General features: G+C 30.2%; 4 protein-coding genes across 5 annotated transcripts in view; 3 read left to right on the top strand and 1 right to left on the bottom strand.

The window, feature by feature from the left end:
- Nucleotides 1-1011: 1011 nt before the first annotated feature.
- On the top strand, nucleotides 1012-5912 carry LOC139777799 (uncharacterized). Its single transcript, XM_071715420.1, has 7 exons — nucleotides 1012-1138; nucleotides 2025-2537; nucleotides 3017-3477; nucleotides 4051-4234; nucleotides 4927-5080; nucleotides 5271-5352; nucleotides 5682-5912. Exons 3-7 carry the CDS (start codon nucleotides 3449-3451, stop codon nucleotides 5788-5790), a joined length of 558 nt encoding a protein of 185 aa, XP_071571521.1. The 5' UTR covers nucleotides 1012-1138; nucleotides 2025-2537; nucleotides 3017-3448; the 3' UTR covers nucleotides 5791-5912.
- Nucleotides 5854-7903, top strand: LOC139777798 (aminopeptidase N-like). The gene is made up of 3 exons (XM_071715418.1): nucleotides 5854-6065; nucleotides 6393-6667; nucleotides 7665-7903. The coding sequence occupies exons 1-3, from the start codon at nucleotides 5972-5974 to the stop codon at nucleotides 7857-7859; spliced, it is 564 nt and encodes a 187-aa protein (XP_071571519.1). The 5' UTR covers nucleotides 5854-5971; the 3' UTR covers nucleotides 7860-7903.
- Nucleotides 7904-8284: 381 nt separating this feature from the next.
- Nucleotides 8285-9295, top strand: LOC139777805 (uncharacterized). Its single transcript, XM_071715429.1, has 3 exons — nucleotides 8285-8595; nucleotides 8686-8755; nucleotides 8988-9295. Exons 1-3 carry the CDS (start codon nucleotides 8285-8287, stop codon nucleotides 9177-9179), a joined length of 573 nt encoding a protein of 190 aa, XP_071571530.1. The 3' UTR covers nucleotides 9180-9295.
- A 3807-nt stretch (nucleotides 9296-13102) lies between these two features.
- The window catches only part of LOC139777782 (uncharacterized), a 56294-nt gene continuing 53273 nt past the window's right edge, over nucleotides 13103-16123 (bottom strand). For both annotated transcript variants that reach the window (XM_071715392.1, XM_071715391.1), the window contains one exon: nucleotides 13103-16025. In XM_071715392.1, coding sequence (XP_071571493.1) covers nucleotides 15862-16025 — 164 coding nt within the window. In that variant the 3' untranslated portion in view covers nucleotides 13103-15861. The remainder of the gene's footprint in view (nucleotides 16026-16123) is intronic.

The following is a 16123-nucleotide window of genomic DNA, read 5'->3' as shown; positions in this document are numbered from 1 at the left end:
TAAAGTACTTAAATTTTAATTGTAATTATAATTATAATCGTTGCTAGACTTTGAATAAAATACATGAAATAATGACGTCTCTTTGTAATAAAAAGCGTCATCTAAACAGTAATTATTACTATAGAATAAAAATTGTATTTCTATTAAATCTGTAAAATTTAGTATTGTTTATAACTTTTATTTGTATTATCTTATACGTTAGATATTTATAAGATAATAAACATTAAAGTTTATGTTATTATGTTTCAAAATTAATAAAAGTTTATGTTTCAAAATTATTTTATCTATAAGAGGATTTAATCTTAACATATTTATTATTAAACGCACTCTTTTATTGAATTCTTTTAGTCATTTGAAACGATTATTCCTAACTGTTATAAAAAATGTCGAGAGAAATAGTCATCTGATATTGTAAACATCTATTGCAACGTTATGTATTTTTCCGTATTAAATTGTATAATCAAAATATTTACTTTTCTAAGATAAGAAATCTACTTGAAATTAACTAAATTGAATTAACTAAATTGAATTAACTAAATAGAAATAACTAAAATCTATAACTAATGTCTTATTATGTCATTTTTACGATTTATTTAATATTAATTGTTACTATTTAGTTTTTCTGCAGAAAGTTTGATTTTCAACCGTTCATAACTCTAGGTCTCTATGTTCCTCGAAGTTCATTATCGACAATGAAAAATTTGTAGTTCAAAATTTGTAAGGGACATCTTCTATATTGATATAATCTTAAAATATATAATAATAAAATTTATTATACAAGTATTATGCAACTGATTCGAAGAAGGCAACTGACGAAGACGATCTCTCAATATCACGTATAAACAAACATATATTTATAATTTATGATTTTCTTGCGGATATCTTTATCCACGAATTTTGAAAAAGTAATATGTAAGAATGGTACAAGTCGATCAGTTCCGTGAGGTACTGTATTTACATGACATCTATCAAAACATCAGAGATTGACATTGTAGCCAGTATTCGGTGATCTTTCGAGATGACAAGACGGCAATTACGCTGGGCTGTTCCTGATAATAACAGCTTTCGTGGCGACAACGCGCATAACTTAATTGCTGCACAGAACTGTATTTCAATCCGCACACAAGTAATATACAAAGTAAGTCGTTAAAAACATTGATAATTATTATATTTCGTTGAAGATACAAAGAAATATATAAAACGTAATTTAAATAATTTCGACAGACAAAACACGATGAAATTTAACTTTATTTCCTCGAGATTACTTATACTCATGGACTGCAGTAAATTTTTATTTTAAATATGTATTTTTTTAATAATCAGTCGACATATTTTGTGTCTTATCGTTGCTGCATAATGAAAACTGGAAAACGAAAGATTTAATATAAATTTCGAACGATCTTAACACACATAACGTTCCAAACGTAAAAAAAATGTTAAACAAAAAACGAGATTATTATTGTTATTGACAAATAAATAGAACGGTCATACGATAAAAAAATGTTAATTTCTTTCGTTCTTTGAAATAATTTACATTATTTCCTATATTTTTTCCTTTAAGTATATTCAAGGCACAGAAATGATAAGCGAAAGGAATTCAACACTGCTATAACCGACAACTAAATAATTCAAATGCTACATATTATAACAATATGTATTTACGTTTTTTACTTCCGATGAAATATTCTATATAGTCAAATAAAAAATATACACACATCACTTTAGACGCATAAAATCCTTCTCGAAAACCAAATAAAATAATTTTCTCTTAATTCTAAAAGAATATAAGAATAACAGAATAAATTGATTGTGAGCACATCAAGATATATCCAATATTCTATAAAGAAATATTTATAATTTTCCGCGAAGTAGGTCTTATATATATAATCTTCTTGATAAAAGTTGGAATTATCTCATTTCTTTCCTTTTTTTTCTGTTTCTTCGATTTTTGCATAAAAATTAATATTAAATTTCAATAACTTGTACCGCATTGTATTATTATTTGTTTTCTTTTTAACGAAAAGTTACAGAAACCTAAGACGAGTACCTACTAACATGGAATTCTCAAAATTGTTATTACATGTCGGCCTAATATTGGCCACAATCACGGACTATATTATCGCTGATAATCCAAAATATATCTATCGTTTACCCAACAACTCAATACCAGTTGATTATAACATCAGTCTGATTATTCCGGATCTCGAAAAAAGCAATACTTTTCACGGTAAAACCATTGTCACTGTTGACATTGTTCACGAATCGTTTTACGTTTTAGGCATACACTCGCAAGGATTAGAAATAAATAAAACGGCGACAACGTTGACGAATGATACTATAGTCTATAAACCGATGGCATATACTTATGACAATGAAACAAATATATTATTGCTACATTTCGAAAAGCAATTGTATCGCGGTATTTACACCCTGAACATGAAGTTTGCTGGTAATTTCTCTCAGGATTTTCTACGCAAAGGTGGTTTCATAAAAATTCCGTACACAGACAAGGAAAGAAACAGCAAATATGAAAGAACGTAAGCAAATATTAAAAAATATTAAAAATAACTTGTAACGTACGTACGTAAATGCTATTTGGTGTTACCTTATTTATTTGTTACTTTTACTTATTATCTTTTTTTACTTACTACTTTCATCGTTATCGACTTACAACGTATATAAAGCTCGGCGAAACAGTTAAAAATGTGTATCCATTTTATTATTAAAACCGTTTTCTAGTATGTAAGTATATTTACAATAAAGTATTTGCAAAAAGTGCATGATGTAATGTTTAAAAGAATATTTAACTTTGGCTTAAAATAAAACGGCATAGCAGAGTACAACATTTCTGTTTCTACTCTCAACAAAATAATAATTACATATAATATAATAAGCATTTAATATATAAACAATAACTAGTGTTCCTTAACTTCTCGTGTCCTACTCGCTATGAGTCGTAAGTTTTTACTATGAGTGGTATTTTTGTCCTAATTTATAAAATTGTTTAAAATCACAGGTTGGCCGCAACATACCTCCTGCCGAATAAAGCTAGACGAATGTTTCCATGTTGGGACGAGCCAGCGATAAAAGCTTATTTCATGATCTCCGTGAAGCATCATCAGAATTACACGGTATTGTCAAATTGGCCGATCCGAGAGTATTACAACGTAGAAAATGGCATGAAATGGACACACTTTTACCGTACTTTTACAATGTCCGCTTATCTCGTGGGAATTGTGATTGTGTCTAATTTCGTTCGCATTATAAACGAGAACCAGTCCGTGTCGTCCGTGTCTGTGTGGTGCAAATCGTCTTTGACATCGCAAGCAAGCTTCATGCACAGTATTGCCGAACAGATCACGCTGCTTTTGGAGGAATATACCGATAGAACCAAAGGAGTACCGAAAATAGATCACGTCATAGTATACCAAATTATCCGTTCACCGGCATGGGAGATTGGGGAATCATCTTTTACGAGTAATGTTCATCACTAAAGAGATTTACTAATATGTACATGAATAAAAAAACTTAATATTAAGCTATTAGAACTGAATGACTTTTGCCATTCAAAATTTGATAATTAGAAACGATAAAGACGCATGTGTATTTTATGGCTATTTAAATTTCATTTACATTAGATATTATCATTCTTAGGATAAACAGAATAATAAATTTCTTTGCCAGTATATAGAATAACAATTAAAGTAATTTAAATCGACCGTAACTGGCAATATAATAACGTCTTTCCGATATGAACATAGAAAAACTGTGATCCGAAAAAGTGCTGTGTGAATCCGACAAACCAAGTTGGCTCACAGTTTTTCTATGTTCATATCGGAAAGACGTTATTATATTGCCAGTTACGGTCGATTTAAATTACTTTAATTATCAGTCTTAGGATGTTTTAAAACAAATTAACGTATTTAATTGATGTGTATGTCACCTTTTCTTTCCATTATATATATATAAACACATTAAACTGCACCCTAACAATGAAAAAAAACTAGGCATAATCACATTTTAAATATTATGTTACGTTTTGTCTTTTAGCGAATCAGAAGTTGTCTACGATGATAGCAAGGATCCTACATTTCAGAGAAGGAAAGTAGCGTCGTTAGTAGCACATGAAATCGCACGTCAGTGGTTCGGCAATTTCATCACCCCATCTTGGTGGACTGACCTGTGGTTAAGCGAGGGGTTTGCTGTGTTCTTCCAAGTGTATTTCCTCAACAAGGTTATTTAATATTACTAATGCAATAAATTGCTCATTAAATAGAAAAGTTGGAAATACACCTCATTCTCTAAGATCAAATAACATCCATTAAATATTTATATATTCTAATAAAATGTATCAAGACAGAGCTAAATAACTAATGACAATTCTTTAATTTAGAATTATAAAAAAGATTGTAACACTGTTCTTTCTGCGAATAACTATATAGAACGAAACATTTAATACTAATTTTTATTAAAATTCGAGAATATTATGTTCTCAGCGCTTGTTTTTTCCCCAGCCCGTATTAAAGATTTGCTATTTTTAGTCTCTTATGTTTCAACATTATTTTCATATTTAGCGATACAATAATTATTATTGTAATAGTTTTATTAGAATCTAAACGTATTTTATTTTTTGCATCCATCACAATAAATATTTAACAAGAAAATTTAATATCTAGAATTCTTATACCTTTATTTTATCTTTGTATTCAGTAATGTCAAATATCTTAAAAAATAATTAAAATATGATCTTCTAAAAAAAAATTATATACGTGAAACGGTTAACATTTGAAATAAATAAATTACAATAAAAATTAAAATAGCAAAGTTTTTAAAAGAGGCAGACAGGTAGGTTTGTATTCCTATAAATGCGAACTTTTCTTCGAATTTTTATATTCAGCCATATCAAAAGAATGTTTTCGGTTATAGACATTTGAAGACTGGCGGTCAATGGACTGTTTCATTACTGAGGTCATGCACGATTCTCTCCATCTAGATGATGGCTCATTGGATTCTGTTACATTGAACCTTAACGATACCTTGAATGATAACCAACTCTTGGGTGATGAAGTTTATAAAAAAGGTAAAATTATGTAAATAAAATGAAACTATCGTCCATGAATAACTTAATGTAGATAGCAAGACAGAGGTGGAACAGAAAGTGAATAGGCAACAAATTCTCATTTTGCGCAATACGTTCACATGTCTTAATTTTATGTATAAAATATACTTTATATGTATTATTAATCAGTATTTTATGCTGTGTATTGTAGCTGCAGCTATATTGCGCATGTTACATCATACAGTGGGCGACGAGGTATTTCGAAAGGGTATCGCCAAGTATTTCGCTACAAAGTAAGTATGTAGTCTATAGTCTATTATAGTTATCACATATAGCAACATTAAATATCATAAGTATAATTCTTGCATTTACGTTGGAAAATATAGTACGCCACATCAGAAATATAAACTTGTGCGTTCAATATCCAATGCTATTCGATTAGAAGAGACCATATTTTGTTCCTTAATTATAATTTGACTAAGCTAGTTTTAAGTTATATTCTTAGTTCCCACATGTGTATTTATTAAATTGTACATTAATACTCACGTTCGATTATGTAATAGTAAATTTAAATACATACGACGTATGTGTTATAGCTAATAACAATGTCATTTTTCTTTAGGCAATATATGGCGGTCACTCCCGATGATTTGTGGAGCGCCATACAAAGTGCTAAAGACGAAGTTTCTTACGTGCCCCCCCTTATGTGCGAGATCACAAATTCAGAATAAAATAAGTGATGGATACGTGGATAGTCCAAAATCGTTATCCTGTGCTGAATGTATAAACGATGAATTACCATACTGGTGGACTATAACACAAAAATGTTTTTACGCAACTGAAGATATCAATAATAAATGGTGGATACCCATATCCTACACTGACGAGAGCTTTCCGGATTTTTCCAATACTATGCCCAATAATTGGTTAAAGCCAGAAACTGGCGAAATTCTTAGAGTGCAAATTAATACAAAAGGTTGGATTATCGTCAATCTACAACAAACTGGTATAAATTTTACGCTCTTTTATATCTATCTTATTTGCTTTATCAACACAAAAGTTTTACAATATATTCAAGTTCTTAATATATCATTTTATTAAAAAAAAGCTTTAAAATTTATATAATTATAATATTCTTCGATACATTGGTAAATTACATTGATAATTCATTGGTGAAGTACATTGGTAATGTACATTTTTTTTGTAACAATTGTAAGGTGCAAATTATATAAAATTTGTTTATTACAATAATCCAAATGTCAGTATTTGAAAATATACCTTGATAATTTCAAACAAGAAGATCTAATAATAAATTTAATGGATAATTCGACAGCATACTGTCGTGTCTATTACGATACCGCAATTTACGAAAGAATCATACCTTACTTGAGCTCTCCAGAATACACGAAAATACACGTTCTCAATCGTGCTCAAATTATCGATGACGCATATGCCTTTTTGCTCGAAGATCAACTAGATAGCTCCGTATTCAATTATCTTATAAATTACTACAAACGAGAGAGAGATTATGTGGCATGGCGTCCAATGTTCCGAATATTAAGATGGAATAAGGAGTACTTTTCACTGCCAGAGAGTGAAGGTTTCAAGGTATGTAATAACAGATTTTATAAAGATAAAATGTTTGTAGCGTTATATATTTGGCTTTTTAATTTGTCCAATTCATTTACACTTCTCCACTTTATAGTATGATTATCGTTTCGCAAATGTTATATTTTCAAGGCTAAGAGTTATATATTGAATTACTTGTATTAGGATGAATATGCAATTTAATACAAAAATTTTAAGTAAATATAAATTTTTTGTACTAATTTTATAACGTAATATCTAACCCTAAGTTACACAACAACCCAAGGAACACATTGTGGTAAAAGAAATATCATTTTGACATCATATTGATAAAATGACGTAATATTGGTCAGTATGACTTCAAAATTATGTCATTTTGACTGTAAATGTAAAGTCTTCCTTTTGAGAAGGTATATCTAATTTCTTTTGTTATCGCACCGTACTCTCATAAAATTTGCGAACATTTTATAGAATTCAACGTGTAGCATTATAGAAGTTATATTATTTTAAATATTGTCATTCAAACAATTTATTAAAATTAGAACTAAGATTTTTAACCAGAGATATATATTTTTTGACCAAATTGACTTTAATATCAAAGATTCTTACATTGACTTAACTCGACGTTTCGACACTGGTTTTGTGTCCTTTTCAAGAGATTTTTAATATGACTCGTACAGCGAAGATTTAATATCAAGAGTGATGAAGAATTTAATATATACCTACGAACTGTAGAGCACGACGATCATGTCGTGAGCCCGTCATATTCGTATTCCAATTAACGTTGACTGCTGGAACACGGCGAATTTTATATATATATATGGCAAACCTGTTAATTAACATTAATACAAATGGACATTAGGGAGAGTTGGGCGCAAGCTCGCCGATGTCTTTTATGAATCTTATGATAGTAAATGTTCTAACAAGGCACTAACGAAATATATTTGTGTGTGAATCACGTTTCTTCGCCAGTACCACCAAACCAATGTAAAATTCAATATTATTTTATGATTTCTAGTTATACATGGTAGAAATCTTTGATAAGCTTCTTGAGCATGTGGGATACGAAGAAAATCCTGATGATGACGATATCACAAAGATGCTAAGGCTAGATGCCACGCACTGGGCATGTACCGTCGGTCACGCGGAATGCAAGAGAAGGGCCGCCGTTAAATTAAGCGAACATTTGGCGGATCCTGATACTCGCAAGTAGTTTCTTACAATTATCTCATAATTTATATTTGTGCGCGTGTGTTGCAGGCACACGTATGCATATATATGGATATGTAACCGATTCCTTATTTCTTCAAATTGTCGGACATTCTCTTTACTGTTTCTCCATAATTTCTATTCTTGTTCTAATCTCTAATGCATAGAATAAATATGCGAAACACGTAAAAATATATGTACATGATAAGAAGTGTCGTTATCGATGGATTTATCTTTCATTTATTTATTCACTGTAATATATAGTCTTATGGTCATATGGCAAATATAAAGTAACCGAACAGCGCACGACAGACACTTAATTTTGCAAAATAAGATTTACTTAACAGAACGGAAAAAAATACAAAACTTGATAAAATAAAACGTCGGCTATGCGTATGAAATGCATGTATCTCTTTTCCATAGACCCATATGTATTTTAGAGTTCCACAATGGTGGCATGATTGGACGTACTGCTTTGGTTTGGCGGTAGCTAATAGGACTACTTGGGATAAAATAATGGAACTATATCAGCAAACATCTGATGTGGAACTTTGGAAAATATTGAATTGTGCTGAAAATCCTGATATCATTATCAACTATTTGAATATTATAGCATCCAATACTACATTATTTAAGCATGAGCAGCATGCATTGATCTTCAATTTAATTCTTGAAAACCATGCACGCAACGATTTGGTCCTTGACTACATATTAGTAAATTTGAATCATATAAAACCCAGGTAATACATTTCTCTTTACAAATATACATTCTGTTTTTAAATAAATTTATCTTATACATTAATTATAAGTATGTTATTTTATTCTTACAGAACATTTCCTACAAGACTAACGATAAATGATATCATTCAGAATGTTTTTTCTGATGAACAAATGTCTAAGGTAGGTTTTATGATTCTAGATTCATACTTATTGATTTTCTATTGATAATCCTTTTGCACATATACGCTTCATACACATATATGCTTCCGCAGTTAAGGGATTAAATATATTTGTATGCATACCATGTATTGTTATTATGTTAAACAAAAAATTATATTTCAAGAGATCGCTGCGTAAAAACAAATTACTACATATTAATGATAAAAATCCTTAACATCCTAATTTATTTCAGATGAAAAGATTCGCAGAGACTCATTTTCATCAAAATCCAAACGCTTTGTCAAACGTTATAAATCTGATAGAAGAGCGTAAAAGTGATGTTAAAGAGTTGTCAGATATTTTTGCAAAGCCATTTGGAAGAAGTCAAACTTTAATTGATCAATTAAAAATATCAAATGATGAAGAAGAAGTCGAACTTAATTGATCAATTAAAAATATGAAATGTGATGCAAGACCTATAATTATCTGCATAATTTTTCAAACAATATTATTTTTATTTATTATTACTGTTTTGTAAATAATTTTTTAATAATTTTTAATTATTTCTAATATTTTTATAATACCTACTTAGTATTTTATTAATAGTCTGGAAGCTATTGATAAAATTTTCTATGACAATGCTGTTCTGTAATTAAATATATTTATATGCCATATTATTGTTATACTGTTATAATATGACAAATTACTGTTCTGTAATTAAAAAATAATTTATAGAGTATTAGACTTGATGCTGTTTGATATCCTTCGTAAAATATCTTTTATAAACGCACTTTAGTTTTATTACATTTGATATAGAGCTCATGCGGATGAATTTTTTAAATTGAATATATAATACTTTGTAGACATTATTTAATAGTATTATTTGCTAATAAAGTACTTAAATTTCAATTATAATTATAATTATAATCGTTGCTAGACTTTGAATAAAAGACATGAAATAATGACACGTCGCATTGTACTAAAAACTTTATTTAAACAGTATTTATTACTGTATAGAATAAAAATTTCTGTTCATTCTTCAAAGTTTAATATTATTTACAACCCCCATTTTCATCATTTTATTTATTGCATATATTTTCGTCTACATTATATAATTAATTTTTTTGAATATAAAGTATCAAGTATGAATATTTTGTATCACTTTTATAGATCACTCATGTTACAATCGCAATATTGAAAGGTATTATTTCCAACCTTTATACTAAAGAGCACAACTTTACAAGGTATATATTTTATAATCACAGATTTCATATTTATCGGATTTTTATTAAATTTATTTTTCTCCGTGTATGCTTTATATTTATGTACTATAGTTAGCTCAAACTACTTGTACAGTACGTATCTAAATTAATACATAATCTATTAGCGTTAAAATATCGAAATAATATATTTCAGATCAAGTATATGTCGTTTGTATTAATATGTTTCAGTATGATTTCCCCTAATCTCGAGTAATCGCGGCCGCGTTTAATTAATACTAATAAACCAAATAAACTACATAAACTAATAAGTACGGGTAGATAGGAATATGATGCGTTAGATAAATAGGAATATGATTAGGTACTTTGATGTTAGCTTTTGGTATACATATAAACTTTAATTTTTCACACTTTTAAGGTATATATTTTAATTTCTCACACTTGTGTAGCCCACGAATTTCAATTTCTCACACTTCTAACATACGAATTTTAATTTTTCACACATCTAAGGTATAAATTTTAATTTTATACATTTTTAAAGTATAAATAATATTAATTTTTCGCACTCTGAAAGTATGAATATATTAATTGTTCACTCTCTGAATATATGAAATTCAATATTTCACACTCCTACGGTATAAAGGCTTCTCTCTGTCCATAGATATGGTGTCTATGTGAAATTCACATATATTTATATATACGTATAATTTACCAGATGTAAATAAAGGTAATTCTTCAATTCCTTACATACGATAAAGATGTTTCCGTCAGTGAATGTAAGGTAAATGTACCAATGCCTGAACACGTATATATACCTATGTCTGGACATTTTTATCATTTTAGTCCTTAAATATAATTTATAACGCGAATTAAAATCAAAGAATCAATATTTTTTTTGTATTATATTTTTATCTTTGATTTTAATTCGCGTTATACTTATTTTATTTACAAACTAAAATGATAAGGGTGTCCAGACTTAGATCTTAAGTGTCCTGGCATTGGTACATTTACCTTAATTATCTTATGATAAACACAAATGGATTATACGTATGTAGGGGAGACCGGGGCTAAAACGTCAACGGGGTTGAACCGTCAAATCAAATATCTCGGAACCTGTATATTGTGCAAACTCGCTATTAACATTGTAAACGCTGCTTATGGTACCCATGTGACCAACGGAGTTTACCTGCCGTGTTATGATTTTTACGAGGGCAAACGTGTTTTCGGAAGGTGAAAGTTACATTTTCTGCGCATGGAAATTTTGTAATATCTGCAATAATATTTGCTCTCCAAATCTCGAGGTACGTGATTATAAAGAGTAATGCATGCTGAACACGAATCCAGTGTAGTTTTTTCTTTATCGTTGATGTCTAATATTTCGTGGGCGATCAAACCTGAAACTTGTGTTTGGGGCTAATCCGTCAGTAAGCAGTCCGGATGCATTTCCAAGGCATTTCCAGGCTCATTGCATATGGAATATGGATGAGACGGGAATTACAACCGTTCAAACACCGAATAGAGTCATCGGACGTCGAGGAGTGAAACAAGTCGGGCGAGTGACTTCTGCGAAAAGAGGAACCCTCGTAACTATTTTTTAATAATGTTTCGCATAAAAATTTTGAATAAATTTTTATATTTTTCTCTTAAAAAACAATTATTAAGATGTATCCTATCATTTTTCAGGATTAGATGTACGTATATGTATTGAAAATGCAGTGTGACGGTTAAACCCCGGCATTTTTGAGATTTCAATTTTTCCACCGTTGTCGTTTTTGCTCTATACCGGTTAAACAAAGCGACGTAGATAAAAATTTCCTATATAAATTTTGTAGCTAAAGGTTCACTCTTTACAGTGGTATACCACATTTAACTAAAATTATTTATTTTGTTGTTAAAAATCGGCACCGAAAAAAACTGACGGTTTAGCCCCGGTCTCCCCTATATATAAGATTTTTAAAGTAATTAATTATATTAGTACTTTTTGTGCGTTATTTGTTTTAAGAAATGTGGAACAAACAAGATTGTCCAAAATCATGAAGATCTTACATTTATTTGATATATTTCTTTATATATTAATATACATGTGTGTGTGTGATATCAACATGTTATATCGATATATTTGGACATTGATTGGACATTGATTCCTGCAAAGTAGCTATGTTCCGAGGAACAAGAAGATCAATACTGAATATTTACAATAGTGCAAAGGTTTACAAAACGTCGACTACTATACAGCAAACTCTTCTAATCATATTTTTTTATAACTTTTTACTTCTACAATCGGAAATAGCTTTAACGACGCAAAGCTAGTGTAACATAGTTTTCTAACTATCTAAACTGTATTCGACTGTATTGTTTCGTTACAATTAGGAAATCAGACTTTTAGTATTTCGGAGCAGTTAACTGGCAGAACATTAAAATTCCTTACATAAAAGTTTGAATGCCAATTAGATCATTTTTCTATTAATTCGCCATATGTTTTCGGTTAACTAAAAATTTATTTTATTATTGATTTTATTATTATTTATTTTATAAAATTTATTATAGCAAAAATAATATACGTATAGCCTATTGAATTAAATTCATTTTTTATATCAGATGTTAAATTGACTTGAACGTTTTTGAAGAGGCACAGTTAAGTGATACTGACTGATACCAGTAAAATGTAAATTTTATGTATCGTCAAAATTATTAATGTATAATTTGTTTTTTCTACCAAAATTTTTTAATCAATAAGATAGATTACTTTTAAAGTTACTTATTTTATTCACTAGATTATAAAAAATCAAACTTCTAACATAATAAAATTATGTTAAAAAAATTTTTTTAGATTACATATATATATAAATATATATATATATAACTACATTTTTTATGTAAATCTCTTTATTTTTAAAGGTTATTGCATTGTTTAGTTTAGAAAATTAGAATTGTGTTGAAAAATTAGAATTATGTTCTCAGGAAGAAAGCATTTTTATAATTATAATAATCTTTCTCTATATTACTTTTATTGCGTACTTTAATAAAATTATTTTAGAATCAATTATTACGTCAATCTCGTAATACGTAATAATATTTTGAAACAGAAACAACAGTTCTGCGAAATAATGTCGCAAAATGTAAGTGGGGCAATGAAAATAAAAGCGTATTTGTTCAGAAATTTTATTTATTACGTATACTAGCCGACTACTATGCATGCGTTGGAGCATTCGGATACAGAGAATTCGCTGCAGATCCAAAGTCCATCGTTAAGTGTTTTCACAATAACAGCAGTGTCACTTCCATTATTACTCTTAAGTTGTTTTTTTTCTTCTAGAGGTGTTGTTACTTCGTTTCCCATGATCGAGTCTTTTAAATTATAATATGTTACGTTATGTGTATAACTTGATAGATCTCAGCCAGACGAAACGCATCGCTCGAAAAAAATTTATAATTCGATGATTTGTGTCATATTTGCAGAAATTCAAATTTATATTTTAAATGTAATTAAATGTAATTAGATATATCAGTAAATAGTTTCTTAATAAATTGCCATATTGTAGGAGTTAAACAAATCTTTTTATATAAATCTCTTTATTGTTCAGATCTGTGTGTTGATTTTCAAATAAACAAGCGACATTTTAAAATAAACAAACATACGTGGCACACATAACGACATAATATAACATCAAATCATACAATTCTCAGCAAGCATTTTGAATAAGTAATTATTGCAATTAGAAGAAAAACAAATTAAGATTATCGTACCACTTTAATTAACATTTTTATATGTTTTGCAGAAATTTAATAGTAAAATAGTAAACCAAGTATTTTGTTGTTTTTTTATTATTCTTACCTAATGATTTTAAAAATTCTCAACTGCTCAAATTCGCGAAAATTTTCGTCCGGCTTAGTGTGTCTCGCAACCACGATTTAATTTTAGTCATCTTTTTACGCATGTGTATATATATATATATATTTTTTTTTATTTATATATTTATGTACAAGAGGCGAACGTCCCGAAACGACGCACGGTGCAACGCGGGGATAAGTTCATTCGCAGCAAAAATGGAAAGCATAAGAATTAGATGTGCAATATTCCTTCGGCTTTCATTTCATACAATCTTCGAAGGACATATATTGTAGTTTATAACAATCGCCCAACGAGACACCGATGCCGTCGTGGCTGCCTTGCATAGACGTATCCGTTTACTAAAGTATAATATATCTTATCGAACTAGAACTTATATCGATATATTGCACATTTGACAACAGTTACGTTTCTCCTTAAGTACTTGGATATAGGAAGTCTTCGCTAATAAATCTTTGACTTGCACCCCGCCCCCCTCCTCTCTCTCTCTCTCTCTCTCTCTCTCTCTCTCTCTCTCTCTCTCTCTCTCTCTCTCTCTCTCTCTCTCTCTCTCTCTCTCTCTCTCTCTCTCTCTCTCTCTCTCTCTCTCTCTCTCTCTCTCTCTCTCTCTCTCTCTCTCTCTCTCTCTCTCTCTCTCTCTCTCTCTCTCTCTCTCTCACTCTCAATCTCATTCTCACTTTGTTTAACGTACACATCTACATGCATGTACTATCTCTCTTTATCTCACATACACATGATTTTAACACAATCGAATCAACTTTCAATGGTTGCATATTATTTTAAACTTGTAAATCTTGAGGGCATTTTTTATATGTGTACCGTAAAAGTCTTCGTTTTTCTTCGATGTGTAATCATATATTTTGTAATCTTGCAATGCGCATTCCACAATTTCTTTTTCTTTCTTTCATGCTTTTATTTTTTATGCTTTGCGTTGCTCAACATTCGTTGCAGGTTAATATTCTGAAGACAAAAAAATCTTCAAGTTTCTTATCACACTCTTCACTCGATTTCTCTTTTTTCGCATATACACACATGCATACAGGTGCGCACGCATTTACACCTGCACGCACACGCATACGCTCACACACAAAACACATGCGTACAGACACACAATCGTGCTATTAAAAGCAATTATACTCTAATTAGGTAGTTCCGTTTACTCTCGATCTGCCAGTCCATTAAATTAATCGATCGGACTGATTAATTAAGCCTTGTTCATCGTCGACTTTTTTCCGGAAAAATCTTTCTTTATAAGTATTCGTTCTTGCATTCGTCAACGACAGGATTCCCTGATCGATAATCTTTTATTTTTTATTGTTATACAGATCATCAGTAGGCTATTATTTCGTTGATGAGAATTAAGCTTAATAATTAATTTCATTGTTTATTCCGCGGTATTTTCCAACGGCATTTCGTTTCTTTTTTCGAAACACACCATGGGGACACCACTTTCGTCATTGTACGTCAAGTCGTTGCGGAGGATTATGTAAATCCGTATCGATCTATAGGTCTGCTTGATTGCTGCGCGAGACATGCAAACTTGTATAAAGCAAATCAGGCGCTCAATTTGTCGGTTTATCACGCTTCGTTGTAATTATATAATAATATATATATATATATATATATATATATATATATATATATATATATTATACGTATATATCTCGTGGGTATCTTCGAGCTTCACGATTAACACTGCATTACAGTTAATTGCAGTCACAAAAATTCAGAACTGCGCTTGAATGATGACGCGAGGAACGTAGAACATTAGAATCGTGACGGAACAATCCGAGATCTTTCACCACGAGAAATTTGTTCAATCGACGCCATTGTTGCAGTCTGGCTGCGAGATTATTCATAGAGGTGATCTCAGAAAGATTCTTATATATTTCGAGAGGACCGATCTTCGCCGAGATATTCATTAAAAAAATATCACTGATTTTGAAATCGGTGTTGCCGATTCATCTACGACAGTCCTCCAGGCAGGACGTGATTCCGCATCAACAGCAAAAATATCGGACACGGAACTATCAGAAAAAGAGTTTGTATTTTCGCGATTAAACAGAAGTATGTAGCGTGCTTGACTGCGGTGCCGACGGATACGATCCACTTGGAGGCGTCGATGTTGGTTGCAGACTCAATTGCAATTGATGCTGCTGTGCTTTCGCCCTCAAGCAGGCAATACTTTCGTTTCTGAGTTGTTCCGTATCCTGCGGGACACCTGTAAACACAATAACACATATCATTGTATCCATGTCTATAGTATTTTGCAAAGTGTGTCGATAGTCTTGAAATAGTTTTAAAATAGATAGATTTTGA

This window comes from Temnothorax nylanderi, unplaced genomic scaffold, assembly GCF_030848795.1.
Source record: "Temnothorax nylanderi isolate EJ_2023f unplaced genomic scaffold, tnyl_v1.0 TNYL_tig0163_pilon, whole genome shotgun sequence".
NCBI classification, from domain to species: Eukaryota; Metazoa; Arthropoda; class Insecta; order Hymenoptera; family Formicidae; genus Temnothorax; species Temnothorax nylanderi.
The sequence above is the reverse complement of the archived record's forward strand: the minus strand, read 5'-3'. Positions and strand labels throughout refer to the sequence as shown.